This window comes from Sciurus carolinensis, chromosome 15 (genome assembly GCF_902686445.1).
Source record: "Sciurus carolinensis chromosome 15, mSciCar1.2, whole genome shotgun sequence".
NCBI lineage: Eukaryota > Metazoa > Chordata > Mammalia > Rodentia > Sciuridae > Sciurus > Sciurus carolinensis.
In genome coordinates this window covers 68,963,007-68,988,260 of record NC_062227.1, presented here as the reverse complement: position 1 = coordinate 68,988,260, position 25,254 = coordinate 68,963,007, and the positions used below count along the sequence as shown (strand labels likewise).

Sequence of the window (25,254 nt, the reverse complement as noted above, 5' to 3'; positions counted from 1 at the left end):
TCTAGTTCATTCTCAGATCCTTGTTGATAAGAGGGGGTCATGGTTGCCTCCTCATCTGTGTCTCGGGGGTTGATGGGACAGCAGAGCCACAGTTTATCAGCGGGCTGCCCTGGACAGGGGGCTGGCAAAGCACAACCCAATTCCTTCAGTCAAATGCCTTTTCAACCTGACTCTGCCCCACTTCTTTCCACCACCTGGAGGAAATCCCCCAGACTAAAGCTTCTCCAGCCACTTTCTGACATTACCAGACATTTTCAGAAATGATCAAGCCCAGAAATCTAAATTAGGATTCAGGGTCTTCTGATTTAAAGCCTGGCCATCCACGGCTGGACTGTGATCAAGGTTCACTGCCCCCAACAGGGGAAAGGCAGCAGAGGTGGCCATGCTCACCTTCCCCCTGCCCCCGTCCCTCCTCTTCATCCACACACATCGGCAAAGTGCATGCAGGAAGCAGGGGGCTGAGCAGAGAGGCCTTAGGAGACTGGCGTGTGGCAACCCCCGTGGGGCATGCCAGGCACCCACGGCTGGCTCTTCCTCCTGGTGTTCTGCCCTCACCCCCAGACCCTCTGAGCACAGTCCCCTTCAAAACAACCAAGCCTGGCTACTTCCCTCCTCACTGTGGCTGACCACTCGCCGGTGCCCTTCCTCCTCCATCCAGCAACAGGCCTCCTTGCTCTGCCTTTGGGACCCTGCAGACTGTACCTGTCCTTTGGTAGAGGCCTGGCTCTCTCTCTTTGATGCTATTGGTCTCATGGGCCCCGTAGCTCTGCTATGGGGCCTGTTTTGGATATTGTGGGCGTTTAGCAGCATCCTTCACCTCTACCCATGAGATGTCCTCCCTAAAGGGTAGAGCACCCCCTACCCGAGTTGGAAAGCACCAGTGTAGACTGTCCCAGGCAAGCATTGACCAAGAATGTCAGTGTTTTCCAAGTTCCAGGAGATACTGGAAGTGCCCTGAACGCTTGGCTCGGAGGCTCTGATGCCTCCCTTCCTCTGAACACGCCCTGACCTTTTTCACAACTATCCCCTGTCTTCTCTATCATAACCTAGGAAAGAGGAAGAGGAGCCAAGAGTGGCAAAAATGGTTGGGGGCCACTCCCACAATCCTGCCAGAGTGGTCCTTTCTTTTAGATCATGGGGGCGTGGCTCAGCATTTCGGACTCAACTTTCATTGCAAGAGGACACACAGCAGTCCAAGCACAGTGCAGGGACAGAAGGGGGCTGCTGATTGTTTGATGCAGAGACAACATGAATAATTTAAAACAAAAGAACACAGCACTGAGGAAAATGCTCTTAATAAGAAAAGCAAATCGCTTAAGGCTACACAGCTTGCTTAATAAAGTTGCCTTCTGAGGGAAGGACCAGGGTGAAAAGGGCTGGAGATCAGCTCCATGTCCTCCTCGGGCCTTGGAGTCATGTGACTCTTAAGGGGTTGAGAGTCATCGGACGCCGGATCTGGAGTGTCCCCCAGAGATTCCTGTGTTGAAGTCTTGGTTCCCAATGCAGCAACGTCCAGGAGTGACAGGATGTGACTGTATCACAAGGGAATCTGATCTCAATGGATTAACCTGTGAATGGGCTTATAGTCGAAGGAACTGTTGGGAGGTGGTGGCAACAGTAGGAGGCCAGGCCTAGTTGGAGGAAGTAGGTCACTGGAAGCATGCCCTGGAAGGATCTTATCCTCGTCCCCTTTCTCTCTCTCTCCCCGCGCTGGCCACCAATAAGTGAGCAGCTCTACTCCACCATGCCCTTCCACCATGATGTTCTGCCATCAGCCCAGAAACAATGGAGCCAGTTGACAATGGACTGAAACCTCTGAAACCATGAGCCAAAATGATCTCTCCTCATTTATGTTATTTCTCTCAAGTATTCTGTCATAGCAATGGAATACTAACTAACATAGGCAGTAATTATTCTTATTTCTTTTTAGTTTACCTCAATCCCTAAAAAAAGCATTTATACATTGGAATGATTTTATAAATGCATGGCTTGGTTCTGTTTCAAAATAGTAATTCTAACTTAATGGGAAAAAAATCAAGACACATAATTCAATAATATTTTATTGACAATAGCACAGAAGAAATGCAATATTGAACCGTCAGATGAGGAAAAACCTATTTACAATGAATAGCAAGGAACAGATGAAGGAAGGTTGCCACAAAATCTGCAGTATATAGATCCTTTTGGTACTGAATGAATACATGAGGCTGCAACATAAATAGCTGACCAGAAACATTTTACAATTACTATCAGTGTAAATCACAAACTCCCATCTAAAGTAACTGTAGCCCTACACTGAAAAAAAAGTGTTAAAGCATCTGTGAGTATTGTAACAGCTTTACTTATAAAGGTTTAGTTTCCTTTCCTTTTTCCATTATTTATCACATTAGACAAAGAGACAAGTTCCTTTAACATTCATAAAATTACTTTATTGGCAAGAGAGTCCCTGTGGATTTCAAGTCCATGATTTCCAACATCCAAACCACAGTGAGTCAGCTAGAAGACCCCACCACCAGCCCAGCAGCAGCCAAATGACCAGGTGGGATAGCTCTCAAAACTGAAAGTCAATTTTGTTTAATAAAGCTGAGCTTCTCCTTGGGGGTCTCACATTTCAGCTACTTTATCCAACATTACACTAAAAAAAAGTTCTGCAAAGTGTTTTCATAAGTTAGTGATATACTCATTTGTCAGCAAAATTTGACCACTGATGGACTGGAGTCTTGATTTGTCTATTTTATGTGAATATTTCATATTTTGTTGCAAAAATAATACTAGGGTGTTGATTTATGGGTGTTGTTCCAGACCCTGCTTATGGAGTTCCATAACATACCAAAAGTGCTAGGCCATATGTACAATATAATATCTTTCAAAAATCCCAAACATTCAGAGTTTGAAAATATATGTATCTCCCAAGGCTTAACATAAGGACTTCTGAACCTAAAACAGAGAAAACAGGTGCCCAAGTTTTGTAGTTCCTATGCACCATAGTTTTAGACTTCCAGGAAGTGAGAGTATCTAGAATATTCTATATCCCCGAGAAGAAAGGTAAAGTTCTGGGGATAAGATCCTCCAGACCTTCCTTATAGGAATTTCTGTGTGGAACACTGTATGTCTCTCGTAACCCTGGACAATATGACAAATAATGAATACATATTTTTCCTCTACAGCGATTCCTTTTCATTAAAAGCATATGTAATTTTCCTTTATGGGGAAAAAAGGAAACAAAAGAATTAGAAAAGAAGGGCCTGCTAGTGTGAGGACTGCTTCCCGTTCTAACAACAGTAACAATTTATTGTTTTTAGGAAATGAATTTCTGGATACAGAGCTTACAGAAATCTGTATCCAGAGACAAGTCAGGTGGGTCTTAACTTGGGCTAAGCCACTTCAGGAGAACAGAACTTGCCAAAGAAAATGATGTTTCGAGTTTTGTTGTGCCTGATGATGTAAATAAATGGGTGGTCGGCATTGAATTCATCCTTGTGTTGCAGGATCCGGGATCCTGGCACCTCTATGGACTCCCCACCATCTTCGGTTATTTCTAAGCACGCTCTGTGAATGACATTCGATAGGGCCACTCCCTTGGTCTCTGACATTCCAGAGAAATCAGATGTATTTTCGTTAAAGATATTTTTCAGCCCTAGGTTTTCCAGACTAGCCTTGGGATCAATAATCTTTTCCACCTTAAACTTTGGAAGGGAGAGTTTGACTTTGGCATTGGCCATGGTGCTGGGATTGGTCCATTGCAACAGCGTCTCTGAGTTGAGTTGTTTTTCAATCTGAAGGACAGAAAGGAAAGGGAATTAGTTTTATTTATCTCCCAGTAGAAGAGATCTTGCTTGATGGAAAACAAATTCTGAAGCAGTGTAAGTGGAGCATCATCAAAGATGGCGAAGCACTTCTGATAGTAACTAGTGTCTCCGGTAAGATCCACCCGCCATGGGCTGTGTTTGCCTCCCTCCCTTCAACAGGGCTCCCTTTGCATGGAAGTTCAGGAGAGCATGGTTTCATTGGTTTGTTTCAAGTTACAGAGTAGCTTTACAGAAAACAGATGCCGCATACACAGGAGTGAAATGAATACAAAATTAGAAAGGTCTTTATACATATTTCCTGGATTATTATTATCCTTTCTCTATGAGGAAATCTAGAATATTCACGGGCTGGGCCTGGCATCAAATTTAACAACTCAAATTGAAGGTAAAGTTACTCTTTAAAATTGGAACTTGAACTGTCTGAGTCATCCTTCAAGTTGTGGGTGGTGAAAGTGTCTATTTCAGGCGGTTTAAAAATGAGCGATGGAATGCAGTATGAAGTGGTTTAGTCATAGAACTCTCTCATGGAGCAAACCTGGAATTGCCCCGTCCCTCCAACCTTCCCACCGGTTAAATGAGAAACAAAAGTGATGATTTCCTGACTGCAAGGGCGACACTGCATTACCATGACTCCTGCGGAGCCTTCAAACACCAAGGAAAGGGCAGGATCACCGAGTGTGGTGCTTTCCTGGGGGAAGGAACTACTGCATTCTCTTGCTAATCTGTTAGGATTACGTTTCTTTTTCCCCCTCTTTTTTTTTATTTTTACAGACTGCACTTTGATTCACTGCACACAAACGGGGTACAACTTTTCGTTTCTCTGGTTGCACATGATGTAGATTCACACCATTTGTGTAATCATACATGCACATAGGGTAGTGATGTCTGTCTCAGTTATCATGATTACTTTTCAAGAATACTCTCTCATTTAGGACACTTTATTAGGAGCAAAAGACTGTCAGAAGTAGGTAGAGTTTTTGAAGTGAGAGGAGAAAACCCATCCGTCACTCAAAAAGGCCACTTTGGAGGAGTAAAAAACCTGCCTCCGCTGTATATGCATTAAGGGTTGAATCGTGCCGCCCAGTCCATATGCTGAAGTCCTAAAGGAAGTACCTCAGAAATATGATATTACTTGGAAATAAGGTCAACTGCAGATGTAATTAGCTAAAATGAGGCCATTAAGGTGCTCTAATCTGACTGAGGTCCTTATAAAAAGTAAGAAATTGGACAGTGGCAGACACACACAGGGAGAAAGCTATGTGAAGGTGAAGGAAGACATCAGGGTGGAGTGTCCACAAGCCAAGGGGCAGCAAAGGTGGCCAGCAACCACCAAGAGCCAGGCGAGAAGGACGAGCCCACTCTTCCCAACAGCCCTCAAAAGGAACAACCAGCTGACACCCCAATCCTAGGACCGTGGCCTCTGGAACAGGGAGAAAATAAATGTCTGTTGTTGAAGCCACCAGTGTGTGGCCCTGTGTGAGCCATTACAAATTACACAGCACACATCCTCAACTATTCCTTCCTGAGACTCAAAAGACCGTTTTCTTGTGTTCTATTTCTTTAAGAAGAAATATATTGACACGTTTATGAGAGTATTTTAAGTAAGGTAAAATCCAAGACAATTGAATCATAGTTGAAAGATCAAGACATGAAATATAGAATAAAAAAGAGGGAGAATAATACATCAAAGAAGAACAAGGACAGGAACTCATTCCAGTTATAAAAGGATGGAGACAGAAGTGACAGGTAAGAGGGGGACTGGGTTTGACTGCCCTTGCAAGTCAGGGAGTACCCAAGGCCTAACTGGGAACATACTCGATCTCTGCTCTTGAGCCCCCTCTTCCTTCCTAGCCAAGGGCTGAGACCCAGGTGGAGGAGAAGCTAGAAAGGAAGCCAGGGAGGGGAGGTCCCGGAGGGAACGCAGCTGGGTAGAGGCGCCGAGCCCAGGGGAGTTAAAACTCATTCACAAGCAGATAAAACCACCACTTTCATTTAACCTCGTGACTATAACAATCTGTATAAATGTAATAATACTATAATTGGTATCATATAAAAATACATTTATATATACTATATGTAAGTATGCCTTTTATATTATAAAATAACATAAGAATATAATAACCTGCATAATACAAACATTTGAAGCATAATAAAATCTCATGTGCATTATATATATAACAAACAATTTTACTACACAGAGAGAACTCTAAGGTAAGCTGTGAACTTTAACTAATAACAATGTATCAATACAATAATAGTGTATCAAAGGGAAGGTACTAGGGAATGAGATTTGATCAAATCGTTATGTGCATGTATGAATATCGCATAAAGAGTCCCACTGTTATGTATAATCATAATGCACCAAAAAATGAAATAAAATAAAAAATACATAAAATTTCAAAAATAAGTTTCAGTACTCCTTATCAACTGTAACATAAGTACCACACTAGTGCAAGATGCTAGTAACTGGAGAAATTATAGGATTGGGAGAGAGATAAAGAGTGTATGGGAAGCCGTGGTACTTTCCACTCACTTTTCTGTAAACCTAAAATAGTGTGCTAATAAATAAACAAATGAAGATTTTGTTCTCAGGACAGTGGTCTGTGCAGACCATAGCAATTTGGGGTACTCCTGCTGAGATAAGGGTGGAGAACGTACCTCCAATCTCCCAGGCTCAGATCCTGGGTCCACATATCATTGACTATTGTGTGACCATGGGCTGGGTACCTACCCCTCTGTGCCTCAGTTTCCCCATTGTTTCTAACCACAGGACTGCTGGAAGGATTAAATGAGATAATGTACTTGGGGAATGAAGCACCATTCCCAGCACATCATTAGTGGCAAATAGACGTTGGTTGTTTTTCGTATGAAAGAGGAAAGGGCCCGAAGCCCTTGGAGGTGACTGAGCCAGTGGCACATGAGGCAGGGTTGCCGTGGGCTTCCACAGCCCTGCACAGCACGGTCTGGGCGCCTCTTTGCCATGGCAGGGGCTCCTGCCTCCTACTAAGCCCTGCCTCCTCCTCACCTTCTCCAAGCCGGTGGACTCATCCTCCACATCCTTGGGTAGCAGGATGAGCATGCTGAGGTGCTTATTTTGAAAAGGAAGCTCTATGACCTTGCAGTTGATGTCATCGATGTTGCCCATACAGAACGTGGCCTCCATGTTCATCATCTGCACTGGTTTGGTGTCTGTCTGTGGAAAGAGACAAGTTGGGACAGATTACTTTCAATTACTTTCAAGAACAAATATATAGACGCCATACATACACAAAAACGTAAATGCACACTTACACATACACACACATATATACATAAATATAGAGGAAGATACACAAATTTGTTCATATGGTTTCAGATCATATGGCTCATGATTCAGCCACTGGGATCTGATCCATTCTGCACTGAAACCATCAAGCACTGATCTGTGTTGAGTTTATAAACTCCTTTCAAAAATTATTCATGTCCTTTATAATTCCACATACTACACATTATATGAACTATAAATATATAATACTGTATTCACATATATAAAATATGAGCAGTAAGACAGTTTGACTGAAAATATATGAAAAGTTTAAGTTCGTCTCTATAGACACCTATGATTTTTAAGATCTTTAAACAAAGTCTTGGTGTAGCTGATTGAAAGTAAATTCTACTTGCAAAGCCACATATCCACTTACATAGTGCTTCCTTAAAATGCCTAATCGAGACCAGGCATGGTGGCGCACGCCTGGATTCCCGGTAGCTTGGGAAGCTGAGGCAAGAGAATCACGAGTTCAAAGTCAGCCTCAGCAAAAGTGAGGCGCTAAACAACTTAGTGAGAACCTGTCTCTCAATAAAAATACAAAATAGGGCTGGGGATGTGGCTCAGTGGTTGAGTGTCCCTGAGTTCAATCCCTGGTACTCCCCCCAAAAAAATACATAATTAAAAAAGATGTAGCATATGGAAAGACAAAATAGCATTGGATTTGCCCTCTCTGTTCGTCTTCGAGATCCCCTCCTCCCTGTCCTGCACCTACTCAGATCTGAGCAGACCGAAAGCCTGGACTGGAGATGTGAAGGCCAGGTCTTGGTCCCAAATGTGACACAAGCAGATGCTACAACCTAGAGCAAGTCTCTCAACCTAAGCCTCAATTTCCTCGTCAGTGGAATGAGGAGATTGGGAATTCAGAATAGTGGTTATGGCTGGGGAGGGAGGAAGAGAAGAGAACCATGGGGTGGGAGGTGAGGGGACACACACAGCAGCCCAGCTGTTGTGACATTATTTTTGTTAAACTACTAAAGTAAGGCAAAATGTTAAGTTCATGAAGTTGGTTGGTAAGTTCATTGGCCTTTCTTTTATTAGTCACTATAATTTTTGCGTGCTTGAAATATTTTATGATTTTAAAAATGAGAATTTTTTTTTTTCTGAAAGTCTGCTCCAGCTTCTGCGCACTCCACCCTCCTCTTGCAACAGGGACAGGATAGGGCCTTATCACTCAGGCCTTTTCTCCAGGGACCACCCAGGCCTTTCCCTCTCTCAGCTCCCTTAACATCTGATCTCCTGCCTCTGCAACGGAGGGAACTGATTTCTGAAGAAAAACTAATTCACACTAAGAAGCAAGAGACTAATAGTAATTTAGGGTAACTGAACATCTTCATATGTACCTCCCATGGGATATTTTCCTGTTAACGGAATCTCTTTAGGGGAAGACTAGACTTCAAGCTTCATGTCCATCCTTTACCTCTCTGGGATTTTTCAAACAGTAAGCTGCACCTTACCCAACACCACTCTCAAGCACATCCCTGCCTTACTTATTTTGCTTTTTGTACAGACCTCTATCTAAGCACTTGCCACAGTGCTAGGAATATTTGATGGCCATCTTTTCACCTCCCACCCCAACTAGAATATAGTCACGGCAGAAACCACATCTTGGTCCTGGGATATCCCACCATATAGTACCCTGTTTACTAAGTATTTGATTGATGGATGATCGAAGACTTCAATGCTAAGTATAACCAGAAAGAGAATTATGATAGGAAAACAAGTTGCTTCAAAAATTAACTGATAATTCTTCCATTTATTTTTTAAAGAAGACACAAATTTGTCTAAAAATTTCCATCAGGCTAGACTGCTAACAGTTACTGAATGTGCACAGAGTTGTATTCTCCAAAAGCTGTCATCAATTTCACTTGTCAGCACTGAATTTTGGCACAATAATCCCATTTTCTGAAACACACATTGAGACATATTTTTGAAAACAGGACTAAATAAAGACTAGCCCAGAAAATACAATATAAATACAGATTAAGCATCCCAAGCTGAAAATCCAAAATCCAAAATGCTCCAACTCCAAAATTTTTTGAGCACCAACATCATGCCTATATGAAAACTATACTAGCACGAAAATTACACACATGGTCTCATGTTGCAGTCAAAACACAGGGTACTACGTTAGGTAGAGGGGAGTAAAGGGAGGAGAAGGGGTACGGGGGTAGGAAGGACAGTGGAGTGAAACAGACATTATTACCTCATGTACGCATGATTGTATGACCAATGTGATCCTACAATATGTACAATCAGAAAAATGAGAGATTACACTTCATTTATGTATAATTTATCAAAATGTATACATGCATTCTACTGTCATGTACAACTAATCAGAACAAAATTTTTAAATTAATTTAAAAAACCACAGGGCACTAAAATAGCTGCTAAAATTACCTTCATACTGTGTGCACGAGATGCATATGAAACATATATGAATTTTGTGTGTGCCCCTGGAACCTTAATGAGTAATGCCATTAAAACATGTTTTAGATTTCACTTCGACATGCCTAGGGACCCCTTGCCGGCCCTTCCTATGAAGGAGAACCAATCACCAATCAAATGAGCCAGAGGAGGCTGGCTCCAGGATAGGACAAGTGGCATGGACCACACTCCTCATGACTCAGTACAGACAGTGAAGTCACATCGCACTTCAGCTCCAAAGCAAAGACAACACCAAGAAGCTGCAAAGACATGCTTAAAACTCAAGAAAATGTACGTGAAAAATTCAGAATCTGAAGAGTCCCATGTGTCATCTGGCGCAGTCAGTCCTGTCCCTAGCAGCCAGCTTTAAGAAGACCGCTGCAGTTGGGAAGCTAAACTCAAGAAGAAGAAGTGGAAAGAGGACCTCCTGGCCCCCTCCGCACCCTTGATATTTTGAGTAGGTAAGGAGCAAAAACAGTGGTGACTGGCCTCTTCTGGTAAAAAGCCAATGAGGTTCTGTCTGATATGGACGGTTTAACCTGAGGGGCCGGAGCTGGAGCTCAGTGGTAGAGCTCTTGTCTACCGTGCAGGAGGCCTTGGGTCCAGTTCCCGGCACTTTAAACTGAGTTTGGGGAATTGACTGATTATTCATTCAACAAATTTGCAGAGAACCTAATGGGATGTTAGACTCTGCCAGGAACGACAGACAGTGAGACATAAAAGCCATGGCATCTGCCATGATAAAGCCCACACACCAGTGGAGGGTCTAGGCAAGGAAACTTGGATTTTACTGGAAAAGTACCCTTGAGAGTGCGCAATGTGTGACTAAAACCCACAGAAAAAAGCAAGAGCCACGGAAGACAGGCCCACTAGCTTGTATCCTAGGCTTCCCTCTCAAGTTCCAGCATTAAGGGGCTGCTTATTAGGCAAAAGCAAGTGACTGGTGCCAGGCAGTCGCGGCTCAGGGAGAGGTTAGAATTGATGCGTAGGTGCGTCAGGTGAGTAAGCACCCTTCAAGTAGTGGCAACTCAAACATTGCTGTGGGTCTGAGTTCTTCATGCTACTCGCCTCCCACCAAAGGAGACCAAACCACATCTTCATATGGATCCCTGTGTTGCCCTCGGCTCTCCCACGAAACAGGTCAATTTTCCTGTCTCAGTTGTTTGGTTTCTTTTACAAAAGAGGCACTTCACCTACGTCTATGAGTTATCTTTGACAGAGTCACCACCAGGACTAATGAGACCACCCTGCAAAACAGGCCTCTAACCCTTCCCTATAACAATACCTAGGGGTGCAGATGGGTAAGCTGTTCTTTTTTCTTGAGAGCCAAGAAGTGTTTCAAAGCATCTTTTAAGTTACACATTAAAATATCCAAAATGGCCGGGCACAGTAGCACATACCTGTAATCTCAGCAGTTCAGGAGGCTAAGGCAAAAGGATCGCAAGTTCAAAGTCAGCCTCAGCAAAAGTGAGGTGCTAAGCAACTCAGTGACACCTTGTCTCTAAATAAAATACAAAATTGGGCTGGGGCTGGGGCTCAGTGATAGCTTGCCTAGCATTTGTGAGGCCCTGGGTTCCACCCCCAGCACTGAAATTAATTAATTAATTAATACTCATACTATGGACTTCACTATCAATCAGTAATAATAAGTTGAAATCTTAGAGAAGTTAGTGAATCAGGAAAATGATTCCTAAGTGATCTGGGCCTCACAATAATCCAAAGGCTTCTGATAGAAGGGTTTAGGGTGTCTGTTTTCGTCTCATTCCTTTTCCTCTCTTGCTGAAGGTCCCTGTGCCCTCATTTTCCTCGGTGGAATGAATTCGGTACCCTCCCTGCACACACACACACCTGCATTGCCATAATGGGTAGGACCTGTAGTAGGATCCCTCGACCATTACATGTGGCCACATACCTTGCTGACTCTGAAAGGGCATTCTTTTGTTTCTGATTCAGGGAATTTCTTCATCCATTTTCCAACGAAGTAGGCAGCATTGACCACAAGGATTTTGGTCTGGTCATTTACACTGTTGTCAGACAAAATATTCTCAAAGTGACCTGCAAACAATTTTAGAAAACCACAAACAGCAGTTATCCTTCAACCACATCTGCTACACACAAGCACACTCATTCGCTGGGGATTTACCGCTTGCTGGACAGGCACCAGGTAAGGCCTGGTAGTCCAGTCATCTCATTTCAGAAATCTTTTCTCACCTTCCATCTTGCCACTAGATTTACTGAATAAACCTAGGATTGGAAGTCAAATTTCCTGACTCGAAGCTTGTGCTCCTGGGCAAAATGTCCCTTGCTTTATGCCTGGTCCTGTGCCCAGCATTTTCACATACATTATCTTACTTTTTTCACAATGCCCCTAGAAGACAAAGATCATCTTCATTTTAAAATTGAGGAAATTAGGCACAGAGAGGCCAAGGGGCTGTCCTAGTTCACTCAGCTGAAAAGCTTGATGCCAAGACAGGCACTTCCCTTCACCCTATGCCTCTCCACTCCTTTTACTCCTTGCAGGCAGGTTATCTGTCCCAGGGTCAGCTATGATCACCAGAACCTCAAACACAACTGCAATTATATGGCCCTTAAATTCTCAACAGACAAACAATTCAACAGTGATAATCGCTTTATACAAAGAAATCCTTATGTTTGAATAGCACTTGACATTTTTACTACGAGTTTTCATTTACCTAATCTCTGGTTTTCACACCAATTCTTGGCTCCCACTTCCTGGGTTTGGACCATGTGCACAGGACTTTGGTTTAACGTTCTGCTGTCGCATTCTTAAAATTTTTAATAAAATTTTCAGTAAAGAGTTTTATTGAAATCCTGCATTTTCATTTTCTCACTGACTCTGTGAATTATGTATCTGTTCCTGCCAGATATGTGTGTTGAATATGTAATAGTTTTATTGAAGAAATGAAGAATGAAGAAGTTTTTAATCCAGTAAGTGGCAAAACTTCAATTTAATTCCTGAGCCTCCATTTCCAAATTCAGAAGTCTTTTCATGCAACTACCTTCTCCAGTCAAAAACCCTAAATGCACTGAGATTTTAAAACAAAAGTCTGGGGCTGGGGTTGTAGCTCAGTGGTGGAGCACTTGCCTAGCATGTGTGACATACTGGGTTTGATTCTCAGTACCACATATAATTAAGTAAAATAAAGGTCCATGACAACTAAAAAAAATTTTTTTTAAAAGTCTGAGAGAGGGGCTGGGGTTGTGGCTCAGTGGTAGAGCGCTTGCCTAGCATGCATGAGGCCCTGGGTTCTATTCTCAGCACCACATGAAAATGAAATAAAGGTACTGTGCCCACCTACAACTAAAAAAAAAGTCTAAGAGAAAATACAATTGCTTAGGAATTCTAAAAACAAAGTTTTAACACAGCAATTTAAGCAGGAGCTGGCTTTTGTTTATAATTTTTAAAGATAAGCTTAACCTAGCATTATGTACACCAAAGTTTCTCTCTACAGAAGAACCCAAGAAATTGTATTTCAATAATGTAAATATAGGTAGACAGGTAAGTACGTAGGTTTGCACGTGTGCACACGTGTATATATCTAAGTCTACCATTTGTTGGCAGATATTATCTAACTTGATTCTCACAACAACCACATAAAACTTAAATAGCACATGCCCCCATTTTACAGTTCCAAAAATTGAGTTTCCTTGTCCAGATACCATGGTTGATAAGCAGCAGTGGCTGGATTTGAACCTAGGTCCTAAATGACTTCAGAGTTCCTGTGGATTTTGTGTCCTTCCAGGTGGACCTCATGATTAATGAGGTTAGCACAGAGGCCAGAGTGCTCTGGGCTCTGCTCATTCTCACAGGAAGTGTGTCTCCCTCCCTGGGAAGTGTATCCTTCCATACCAGTCGGAGCTGCCTTGGGCTTCCCTCTGTATACTCATGCTATAAATAAAGCCTCTGGAAAAGGAGACAGCCATTGGCTTGCAATTCAAGTCACCTCAGTTCCAACTTCTTCCATCAAGGGAGGCAACTCTAAGGGAGCTTTAATGGAGGGCAGTGGGGTTGAGGCAGAGAGAAGCCTGGAAAGCACTGGGCAGAGGCAGCAGGGCAGGTGCTACCAAGTGACACAGGACTGTCAGAGAGCAGCATAAGGATTATGAGACTCAGGACGAGCTTCCACTGCATTTGTTTTCTCATTTTGTCTTCCTGTGTTTATACGTAATGAGACCTTTTGTCCTCCTTAATACATGTGTAGAATTTTTGAGCCAGAAGTGATATCAAGGATCATCAAATTATACCAATCCTTCCATTTCCAGACTTTAAAACTGGACCCAAAGCCCCACTCTGTTAGAGGCACACTGTGGCTCCACCCGGTGTGTGGCACTTGACAGAGGGCAAGGCAAAGTGGACCAGCACACAAACACCACTGATTTCTGCCAGACGATGAGATACAAGAAATTCCTAGAAAGGCAACTTGTTGACATGGCTCGATGGGCAAAATCCAACCTGGATAAAAACATCCAAGGAATCCTCCAGATGCTCGATTTTTATGCTTGGCACAAGGATTTGTGAGAAGGGAAGTTCTGTTTATTCAGCCACTTAGAGCAGAACAAGTAGAGGGTACTTGCCGTCTGTGAGATCCTTAATGGAGCTGTTGATCTGACCTTTCGTTTCTTCCAGTTTATCCTTGAAGTCCACGGTTTCCAATTCTTTTGCATACGGTCTCTTTGTAGAGCTGATGAACTCCTGAAAAACATCCAATTTGTAGATTCACAAAGTACTAAAATCTGTAATCAAGCTATTACGTTGTTACACAGTTCTAACAAAAGGATTCTTAAATACGTTACCGTGGGTACACTTTCAAATTTGGTAACACTAAATGAATTAAAACCTCATATAGAAGTCAGTGCATTTTCTTTGCATTAACTTTCATTCATTGAATTATAAGACAATATCAATTATTAAATGCATCCATCAATTTAGTATCTGCTTCCAAGAAACCAAAAGAAACACTATTTTAAATATACACAATTACAAAATAAGTTCCAATTTCAGAAACATTAAAAGTATGTATTATATCATAGAGAAAATACAGAAAAGAGAACTATGAGCAGAAAATCCTTATCTTCCCTGAAATAGATATGCTAAAGACCTTTGACTCTCAGAACATGGTTCAAGGATCAGGAGCCACAGCATCAAGGCATCAAGTGGCACCTTGTTAGGAATCGAGGATCTTGGGCCCAACCTTAGGCCTACTGACTCACAGGGTGCATTTTAACAAGACTCCCAGGCATTTCATCTGCATGTTAAAATTTGAAACATAATGCTATAGAGAGCACAGCATTAGCTCTAAATTTAATGCTTGTTTAAAATGCAAAACCCTAAATCCCATCACCATTGATCTTGGTTTAAGACATGGAGGACAAGAATATGCCCTTCTGACAAACACCCAGGTAGTTCTGATGCAGAATAGCCCTCCTCAGATCACACCTATTTGTACTATTTAACTAGAAATCTGCAGGTGCTCTGAGCCTAGAAAAGCAACAGAAAACCTAAAAATATATAAAAATTAAATTAAAAAAAAAAGACCTTGCAACTCCTAGTTCGGTTAAAATTCCAAATGTTGAATGAAAGTTAAACCAAACTAAAAATAACTTGAATGTCACATCCCTTCACTTCTAAGCACTGGGCTCCTTGCACTTCTTCAGAGCAGCTAAGACCTTAGCCAATCGACTCAGCTTCAGATAACTGCAACTCAGCCTTGTCTGAGTCAGCGGGCGCCAACTAAGAGCATCAGAGAGCCTCAGCAAGATGAAGGCCTTCCATTATCCTCTCTGCAACAAAGATGTATTGAGAATCTCCTTAAGGACTACCTGGGGGCTTTGAAAGTTTTTCCATACCCAGCTCCAACTCACATCTCAATTTTGTTTAATTTCCCAGATGATTTTTAGAACAAAAATGGTTGCATGTCTGTGTCTTCGAGGACCAAGAATAAACTCACAACAATAACTAGCCACTTATGTGTCCTCAAAGGGTCTCAACAAAACAAATACTTAATACAGAAAGGTGTAATATAATGACAAAATGCTTTGCTGGAGGTCTAGCTTTTAGATTTAGAAAGTTTGAAATTCTGACCATCCAAACAAAAACTGAATCAACTCATTCTTACTAAAGTAGAGGGGGAATCTCCCTGTAGTCTAGACTGTTGGCTATGTGTTTCAAATAGACTTGAAAACATTAGGATACACCCTGGGATTAAGAATCAAAATGTTCTTACAGGATTGCTTCAAGAAATGGCTGAACTTAAATAACCAGAGCTGCCTTGTTTAGACATGCACCTGACCAGCTTAGTAAATAAAACCAATTTGTGACTGAGGAAAAGGGCTAGTTTCCAGTTTATTCTTTGTATTGATTTTGAGGAACATCAAGAGAACATTCTGTGCACAAATGAGATGGGGAGCTTAAAACACTGTCCGGCCATATACTCTGCTGTTTAAAAAGGAAAAAGATTAACTCGTGAGTTTTTTCCCTCCTTGTCTCCAGGGATACATTTTTTAGGTGGCTGGATACCCCACTCTCTCAGAAAGGAAGCTGGGAGGAAGCATAGGAGGTATGAGTGTTTGAGAGGGAAAAGGGAAGCCCACAAGCTCTCTCCACTTGGAGCTAGAAGGTGTGACTGCTGTTGAATCCCACGACATTCAACCTCTCCAGGGGGACTGATTAATCTTAAGAAGGCTTAGATCAAAGATGAACATCCTGGAAATGAATGTTGCAAGGTCAAACGCTATGGGGGGGGGGGGGAGTTACACTTTGCTAATTGCTTTAAATGACTTACTGTAGAAGGGTTCAGTGATTTGTCTACGTAGAGCCTCTTGATTAGTTTCAAAGAGTAAAAGGAACTAAGTTTATTGACATCCGAGGTGACTGTTTGAAATCCAAAGGGCACATCTTTGACATTTTCAAGATGAAGGACCTGTTAAGAGAAGAAGCCCATTAGCAAAAAGCATTTCCTCTTCCTGCTGAAGTGGACAGCAGAGGATGACAGCCACCGCAGCACACAGAGCACCTCTGCTTCAGTGCTCCCATAAAGCAAAGCCTTGGCCTCAGCACTGGGGACCTTTGGGGCTGGGCACTTCTTTGCTGGGAGGGCCTGTTCTGGGTGTGGCAGAATTCTTAGCAGCATCCCTGACCAAGTAGATGCCAGGAGCACTCCTCCTCCTATTCTTGACAGCCGAAACATCCAGTGTCAGATGTCCCCAGGGTAGGCAGGAGAGGGCAAAATTGTCCCTGTTTGAGAAACACTACCAGAAAGATACTCTTCATAATAAGCCAGGGGAAAGGTGGGCATTTCTTCAAAATGATACCACTTAATGCTCACACAAAAGGATTTCCCCCCTGGGGAAAATGAAGCTGGGTTATAATTTCTATCCAATTTAGAGACCAAAACAGGGATTCACACCATGAGAGACAAACACCAGGCAGGTGTAAGAGTCCAGGACAGAGGTGCCAGGAGACACAGTCCATCTCCCTTAGATGCCTTAGCAAGTGCCGAATGGGCTGCTGCATGATTTCTGACCCACAGCCTGACAACCCCGGGGGCGGCCTGGGACTCTAGCGGCCTGGGAGAGCGAGAGCCCAATAGCCTTGCCTTGAATTCCAGCCTTCACCTATTGGAAAGGCAATCTTCTCCAGGCCTTCAGATCCTCACCGGCCCCTCTGTAAAATCAACTGAGAATGCCTATTTTTCTGAGTTCTGAGGATCTACAGGTATTATATTTAAAACACCTAAAACATACGGATATAAACTGTCTGTTATCCTTACAGTGGTATTCTAAGCCATTTAAAATTCAGATGCTGTCATCTGAAGGGCTTAAATCCTTTTATTTTCTTCCTAACTTATATTTTGTTCCAACCAACCACCGAGCATCTCTTCTGCTTTGTGGCACTGCAAAATGTGACTTTGGCTAGGACAAGTCTCTCCTCCCTCCACAGCTCTGACGCCGTACCTCAGGTCACACCACCAAATGGGGCAAGTGGCACCAGTGAGTCACACAGTCTCAGTGCTGCAGGGCCAAACTGGCTGGTCCAAGGCACTGCAAGCTCTCATGCCTAACAATAAGAGAACAAGCCAGAAGATGACAGGGCTCCAGTGACTACTCCTGGGGACCAGCTGCCTGTACTGAGGCCTTCCTTTATTGGTGTTGAGGAGCGAACCTGCCACCAGGAAGTGGTCTTTTCAGCCCTTCTCAATTGGGAGAAAGGAAATGAGGACGAGGACTTGGGGTAGAAAACATAGGAGGAGCAGTTCAGATGAGAAGGTGCCGCTCCTCTTCCCAGGACCGAAGTCTCTTCTCCAAGCCCCACTCAGTTTCAAGCCTAAACTCTTCATCCTGACCTAAATAATACTTGTGGGTCATAATTCCAAGGTATTTATGAATACAAGAAGGTATTCCCTTTTTAAATGCTTACAAATTCCTGGAAAGAAAAACCACTAATCCAAGAGCAGTCAACATTAGCAATATTAAAGGAATGAAATTGGGAGGACATTCACCTACTGTCCACAAGCACATGAGGACATAAAAATGTAACCATTGGGAAAATCATCTCATCTGAAGGTCTAAGAACCTTACAAAGCTAGATAGTCCATCACAGTCAAAAAGAAATTAAAACATCTATGCCTGTGTGTGTGTGTGTGTGTGTGTGTGTGTGTGTGTAAAACACATCTCATGCTTCTCAAATGGGATGGGAAGCCCCCAGGGAGTACTCCAAAACATAAACACAATTCATTGTATTTGTCCATGCTACTTGAAGGCAGAAAATTTAAAATGTCATTTCTCTATTAAAATAAGTGTGGATATATTTTAGTGCAGACTGCAACTGAACTTGCATCCTAAAGCAAGAAGCTGTAAATAAATTTTGCACCAAGGTAAAATGCTTTGTTCTGTCTAAGCATAGGATAGGGATGGAGGGTAAATTTACACTCTTTAAGCTCCGGGTATTTCCAGTGGAACATTTAACATACAATTTACAATGTGACTTGCTGAAGGCCATCGGCAAATGGCAACCTGTGATTGCCTAGCAGATCCCCAGTTTCTCCATTGCAACCAGGGGCCTGTTCTAGCACAGGCTGCAGGATACATAAATGAGCTTTCACATTTAAAAATAGATTAAGTGAATCTGGAAATGACAGTTGGACTCCACCCTGACCAACTCAGAAACAAGTCTGTTTCTTTCTCTAGTTCCTGCCTATGGGTTCTGATAACTGTATCCCCTCTTAAAGTCAAAACAAGGCGGGGTTTGGGGGTGATGGTTACCTGCCCAATTTCATTTGCTGTGTCACCTTTGGCGCCTACTTGAGCAAGTGACAGAGAGGTGGAGAGACAGATTGGGGAGAAAAGCACATTGCCCACTGACTCCTTTTCACACAGTTGTTTGAACAGGTCAACAGCAAACGCTGAATTTGCCAGTCGCAAAGCATCCATCCTGGGCCTGGAATCAAAGACAAAGGAAAGGTGAATTTTCAACGCTTTTTTAAAGTGTTCTCAACTGCATTCTGCCAACACAGTAAGAATTATTTTTCAAAAAAGAATGGTTTTAGGTAGGAAGAAGGAAAGTTCAGTAAATTCAGAAAGAAAACTGTGGGGAAGAGTCCAAAGGCATGAGGAGTTCTTCATTGTGTGCCACGCTGCCCAGAATCTCCAAATTCGGGCCTGGTCAGTCACACAACCATGGTCAGGAATCTATAAGTCACTGTTTCCTTACATTAGTGGTCAAAGCAGTTGACAGCACCAATCAAAATCACTTGGTTTTATTTATCACACATGATTTCAATTAGGATTTTGGTTAGGTCATACAAAATTGACTTTTTTGTAGATTACAAACAAATTGCAGCAGTTTGGCCATGGTTCAGTTGATCTTTATTAAGTAATATAAGTGTTTCCTCCAAAAAGACATGTGGAACTCCTAAGTCCTAGCCTGTGAATGTGACCCTATTTGGAAATGGGGTCTCTGCAGATTTAATTAGTTAAGATGAGGTCATACTAGAATTAGGTGAGCCCTGACCCAATTACCAGTGTCCTTAAAGAACAGGAGAAAAAAACACAAACAGACACGCAGAGGGAAGATGGCATACGTGCACCCAGACACAGGGAGCAAACATGGCACTGAACATCTTCAGGCAGTACATGAGTCCTGAAGTCGGGAGAAATCTCCACTACTCAATAGAGGGTTTTCTGTGGCCAGGGCTGCTGGACACGCTAGTCAAATGCACAGGATGGCAATGCACACTTATACCTGAACAGAAATTCACAACGCAAAGACATGAGAATAAGATCAAGCAGTGGTCCCCTGATCTTCCAATATTTCTGCAGAATTCTTTGATGGGACATATTGCCTGCATAGAATGAACTCAAAAATATAATACGTCTACATCTCAGAGTCTGGGAGAAGCAATTTCATTGGTAAAAATACAGCCTTGTTGACCCCGTTCATGCTCACGCTCATTGGTCATTTCCCCTGACCACTGACCTCCTCCTTCTCCTACATCCCTGGTAAGTACAGCCAGTGCACTCAGGCCAGCGCACCCCCTGCAAACCTACCACAGGTGATTTAAAGTCATGGTGGGTGTCATGCTTTTCTCTAAAGCCCACAACCACATTCCTTCTCCTCTCGGAGTAGAGGCAGACCTAGGGATGACATCGCAACCCAGTGGGAGCTGACCAGCAGTGTGTCCTGAGACAAAAATGGAAGACTGTGGAGTGTTTCAACCAGCACACCCACCACTGGGGAAATTAAAAGGAACTCTTCACAAAAGGTTTGGGGAATGTGTACAAGAGACTTTCAGAATGGGAAGTCTGGCTTCTTCTCGCAGCAAATTTAATACTGAAAATGTTCAGTTGATCTACAACTAAAATTCACTGTGTACATGGAGTGATGAGTTATTTCTTCACCAAATTTAGAATCCTGCAAACTTTTCAATGTTTCCACAACTTGAAGCCTAATCGCACTGATAATAATACGAAAACATACAAACTGCTTTAACAAACACAAGTAGTTTTCCCTAGCAAGGGTGTACTAACCACCCCCCCGCAACAAGAAGACCAATTGTAATAATTTTGCATAGTCGGTAAAATCAATTGGAATTTTAGTGATTTCTTTTGGGCACAAAAACTGTGCTGCAGACCCTGCATTAATCTGTTGAAGGAGTTTGACTGCAAACACTAGGAATGGATCCAGGAGGTGGCCCAGAAGTGAGGAAATAACCATTTTACCATTTTGTTCAACTAAAATATCATTCATTCATTGTAACACTTTGAGATACATTTACCCTAAATGACTCCATGATACAGCTTTTACTACAACTAATTACACAATACATGCTGTATTTAATGCGAGACTTAGATCTAGGTCCCTGTTGGAGAATGTAAGTGGGTGCACCCCTGACAGCTGAGGGAGCTCAGTGAGTTGCTTTCCTTGCATGGTAGTCCTCAGTGCATGAGTCCAGACCTGTTCACCTTCCTGTCCTGATGCCTTCTGCATCCCTTCTCAGAAAATTCTCTATGCCAGTAAGAACATACAGCCCTTATTAGTTAAGGTCCCAGTACAGCAGTATTTGTTGATGCTGGTCAATGGAATCAGAAAAGTTATGTATGTGGAAAGGGCCATAGTGGCAAACAACCACCGATTAAGAAATCAATCAAACACTGCATGATAAACCTGAGCAGTTGTTCAGTGTTTAATCCCAAATAACCTAAAATACTATAAAGCTGACCTGAGGTAGCTCAAGAGATGACTTGGCTACGACCAACTGCCCCTACTGTGTTGCAAGACAATTAAAGCACAAATCCTCAGCAGTGTTAGCAATGTTCTTCCGGGATAGTGCCAAGCTCCTACATAGACCATTTTGCATTGGATAAATGTTATAAAATATCATAGGTACAAAAATAGAGATTAGCAATTCCAACCCAGTGAATTTACACATTGAATGGGCTTGTGTTCAAAGTATTAAAATCGTTGCAATATTTTTCCATTTTATTATCATCACCTTGTTACAGAGATAGATTTATTTATTTTCATGAAAATCTTGTAATGATATTAATAATGATAAACATGTTCATAACTCCAATGTAGAAAACACTACACCTTTCAGCCACTTCAAAGTTTCAAAGGTTTTTTGGTTTGTTTCTTTTTTGTTTTATTTTTGCCATGCTGGGGATCAAACCTAGGACCTCATGCATACCAGGCAAGCACTCCACCACTGAGCCACATCCCCAGAGAGGCACTTTTATGTTAACCAGAGACTAGTGGGATGGAAATTTAATTAGTAAAATTGTTTTACTAATTTAATTAGTAAAACAAATGTTGTTTTAAGAATGTATATTAAAGCAACTTATTTTTACAATTTTTTTGCAGAGGAGTTCTAAAATCATAAACCTTTAAAGTGGAACAAAATCTTGGAGTGGGATCTAGTCTGGCCCCGCCTCTTCATTTTGCAAATGAGGAAAGTGAAGCAGGATGAAGATGAAGTGATTCTCCCAGGCCACCCACGCAGGAGCCAGTGGCAAAACCAGACCTGGAACACTTTTCTTCTACCTCCCAGCCTCGTACTTCCCACCACACCTTACCACCTTCTTTCTTGGTAATTCTGGCTTTGCTGACATTTGTTCTCTCAGAAGTTTCTCACGTTCCAAAATCCCATGTGTCCTGAATGACCCCTAAGATATCTCGTGTATTTTTTTAAACCAACATAAAGCTTTTCTCTAGTGATTTTCTTACTTGAAGGAGCTCTGGTTCTTTCTGCCGTTTACACTGCAGACTCCTACTATTATAATGCTGTCATTTCATAGGCAGGTCAAGCACTGAGGTGGGGTGAGCACAGCATGGCTCCTGCCTCCATCAGGCTACGGGTTAGGGCAAGCTAAGTGTTTCGCTAGGGAGCACAAGTTACCATGGAAGCACTCGGCAACAACAAACCCATACTGGAAATCTCAGTGTCACCTCCTCAGAGACAGTGACATCTACATGAGTCACACTCAAAGTCAGTCCTAAAGGTAAATTAGAACTTAGCCATGCAAAGATATGGGACAGAAAGAACTGGTGCAATTCAGAGACTGTCAGGGGCCCCAAATGAATTGAAACCCATGCAGGAAGATGGGGAGGGTGCTCACTTCTCTGGACCTCTAGCTTGTCATTGATCCAGGTATAAAGTTTGTAAGACATCAAGTCAATGGGCCCTAAACTTTTTGTCTATAGGCCATTTGAGTGAGACAAAGAGCCTATGGCTAGGGTGACTCTATACCCCACTTTGCCTGGGGCAATCTGGTTCACATCTGCTGTGCTGGCATTAGGAAGAGTGCCCCTTCACTGTCCAGCACGCTCCTATTTGAACACTACGGTTCATCCTACTCACAGACCATCTACCTCACTGTTCTGCACTCAGGTACACAAACACACACACACAGAGCTATGTGCATAGTTTTTTCATTCTATAAAAACTGAACATTGACTCTGTCCAGATACTGTGATATCTTTTAACCTTGCCTGCCTCATTTTACAGAAGGAGCCATATGTTGAAAAATCTTTCTTAGATCTTGAGTGTAGCCAATCCTTGAGAAATCTTGCTATTATATACAATGGGATGACTAAATACACAACCTCTCTAAATACTCCAACTCTAGGAGTAAAGTCAGTACCAGGTTAAGAAAATGAGATTCTTTTTAGCTTATTCAGGGTGGAAGAATATTATGAGGATTAAATGAAGTGACTCAGTGAGTAAATGAATATGAAAGTGCCATGGTAGGAGAAAAGTTCGCGGCAGTCATGAGTAATACAGTTCACTGCTTTGCTTTCCAATGGCAGAGAAGCCTCCACTTAACTTAGATATTCTGAAACATCATATCTGCTCGTTTCTTTAAAAGCCTGACCTTGACCACAGACCATCCCAATGCCACCTAACAACAAATGAGTGCCAAACTGGGCCACACCAGAATGGCCCAAACTGCTGAGACTGCAAGCACCAAAGTCAATTTGCAACCCAGAGGGACTCAAGTGGCCCAATTCAAGGCGTTAGGAAGCAAAGATAAAGCTGCTGACTCATTTTCTCTGGAGAGTCCTTTCCTCAGGCAGACTCCCATCTCTCCACCCACCAAAGAACCCATGAAACGCTTGCACTGATTGATGGTGCCTGATGTGCAGAACCCACCTACTTTTATTGAAAACCTCTTGGGAGACAGAGGGAGTCAAAAGATGTTAAGAGCAGCGTGGGGCATCCAGAACATCCCTGAGCTGCAAGTTGGAAGGCCGGATCTAAGATCTTTCAGCCATTCCACCTACAAGCTGTGTGACTTCGGAACTTCTACCCTGTGAGCCTCATCTATGAAACAAGAGGGCTCAACAAACATGTCAAGTCCTCTAGTGCTGAGGATTCAGTTACATGTCTATGCAACAACTTGACATCTTAAATGGGTTTTAAGTGTGATTAGCTTACATTGAGCCATAAAAAATAAAATAAAACAGAGCCCGTGAGGAAAAGAAGGAAAAAAAAAAAAAAAAAAAAAAAAAAAAAAAACCCCTACAAGCCAGTCCAACTTAAAACAATTTAAAAGTCCACGAATCCACTTTGGAAATGTGCAGCTTTGTTTAAAGTAGTCCAAACCCCAGAAATAGAGAAGGAGAACACCTTCTGCCTAGAACAACGCATTTGCCAGTAGATAAACGTCAACATCATGCTTAAAATGTCATTAGGAAGAACAATCAGTAAAGTCTGAATTTCGACCCCACAGTGCCAACCAGAAGGGGAACCGGACACACACCTTCTGAACTTTCTCCGGCTTTTAAGAACCACGCCCTTTCTGAGAAGAGCATTGCAAAATTCACCCGGAGTTCCAAAGCAGGGCTGAGAATGTCCTGGTGAATCACGGCTGCGCTCCACCACCACCAAAGCCTTCCAGGTAGGTTATTTCTTCACGTCCTTACCGTGTGTCGGGCGATTTAAAACCCTACATGGCATTTCTGGCGCCCAAAGGGCTGGAAGCTGGAACCGCCGCGGATATGGGGGATGAAGGTAGCTGACCACCCGCGAAAGAAACCCGTCCGGTCCACGTGGTTCTCCGACTGGAGTTAGCTCCAATACCACTCAACGAACTGTCCTAGAAGAGGAAATCACAGCCCTGCGTCCCCACTTTGCTTACCTGGAGTTACAGTTATGCTGGAAAATGAGTGGCAAGGGAAAAGGCAAGCGCGGAGCTCGGAGGCCTGGAAGTGCAAGCTGCGCTGTGCCGGGCGGGAGGACCCGGCTCACCTGAGCCGCGCCCGCCTCTCCCACCGCGACCACGCCCAGCCCGCGCCCTGGGCCCGCCCACCCGGCGCTCTCCGCTCTTACTCACGCCTCTTGGCAGCTGGTCGGCGATTGAAACAGATGATTCAGGCTGAAGTTGCTGTTGTCTGCACAGCTTCGAAGGCCTCGGACAAGCTCAGGCAAGAAGAGGCCGTCGGTGGGTCCTGCCTTGGGCTAAATTCATGCATGCATCAGTAAATAAAGCCAACCCTTCTAGACAACACAGGACTGGAAAGTGAAGCTTGAAATAAAAGGAATCTGTGGTGGTAGGAATACTACAAGCTTCTCAAACTAGTTAGTGGCACAAAAAGTACTCTAATTTCCACCCGGTCTGTGTAAATTGCATAAATTACAGCAGCTCGTTCTGCTAGATGTGATAGATGATAGATAGATAGATAGATAGATAGATAGA

General features: G+C 42.9%; 1 protein-coding gene across 2 annotated transcripts; it reads right to left on the bottom strand.

Annotated features, from left to right (window-relative positions):
* Window positions 1–2,050: 2,050 nt before the first annotated feature.
* On the bottom strand, window positions 2,051–24,823 carry Serpinb5 (serpin family B member 5). 2 transcript variants are annotated; one of them, XM_047527026.1, is made up of 7 exons: window positions 24,697–24,823; window positions 18,823–18,997; window positions 16,344–16,481; window positions 14,137–14,254; window positions 11,453–11,595; window positions 6,835–7,002; window positions 2,051–3,776 (listed from the first exon to the last, which is right to left on the bottom strand). In XM_047527026.1, exons 2-7 carry the CDS (start codon window positions 18,988–18,990, stop codon window positions 3,375–3,377), a joined length of 1,137 nt encoding a protein of 378 aa, XP_047382982.1. In that variant the 5' UTR covers window positions 18,991–18,997; window positions 24,697–24,823; the 3' UTR covers window positions 2,051–3,374. The 2 variants fall into 2 exon arrangements, with proteins under 2 accessions (XP_047382982.1, XP_047382983.1); XM_047527027.1 differs by lacking the exon at window positions 24,697–24,823 and adding an exon at window positions 24,319–24,342.
* Window positions 24,824–25,254: the final 431 nt, after the last annotated feature.

Coding starts and splice junctions, on each gene's coding strand:
- Serpinb5 (XM_047527026.1), bottom strand. CDS start 18,990: ATGGATGCTTTGCGACTGGCAAATTCAGCGTTTGCTGTTGACCTGTTC. Junction 14,255..16,343: donor AATCACTGAACCCTTCTACA/GTAAGTCATTTA, acceptor GATGTTTTTCAG/GAGTTCATCAGCTCTACAAA. Junction 3,777..6,834: donor AGTCCACCGGCTTGGAGAAG/GTGAGGAGGAGG, acceptor TCTGTCCTTCAG/ATTGAAAAACAACTCAACTC.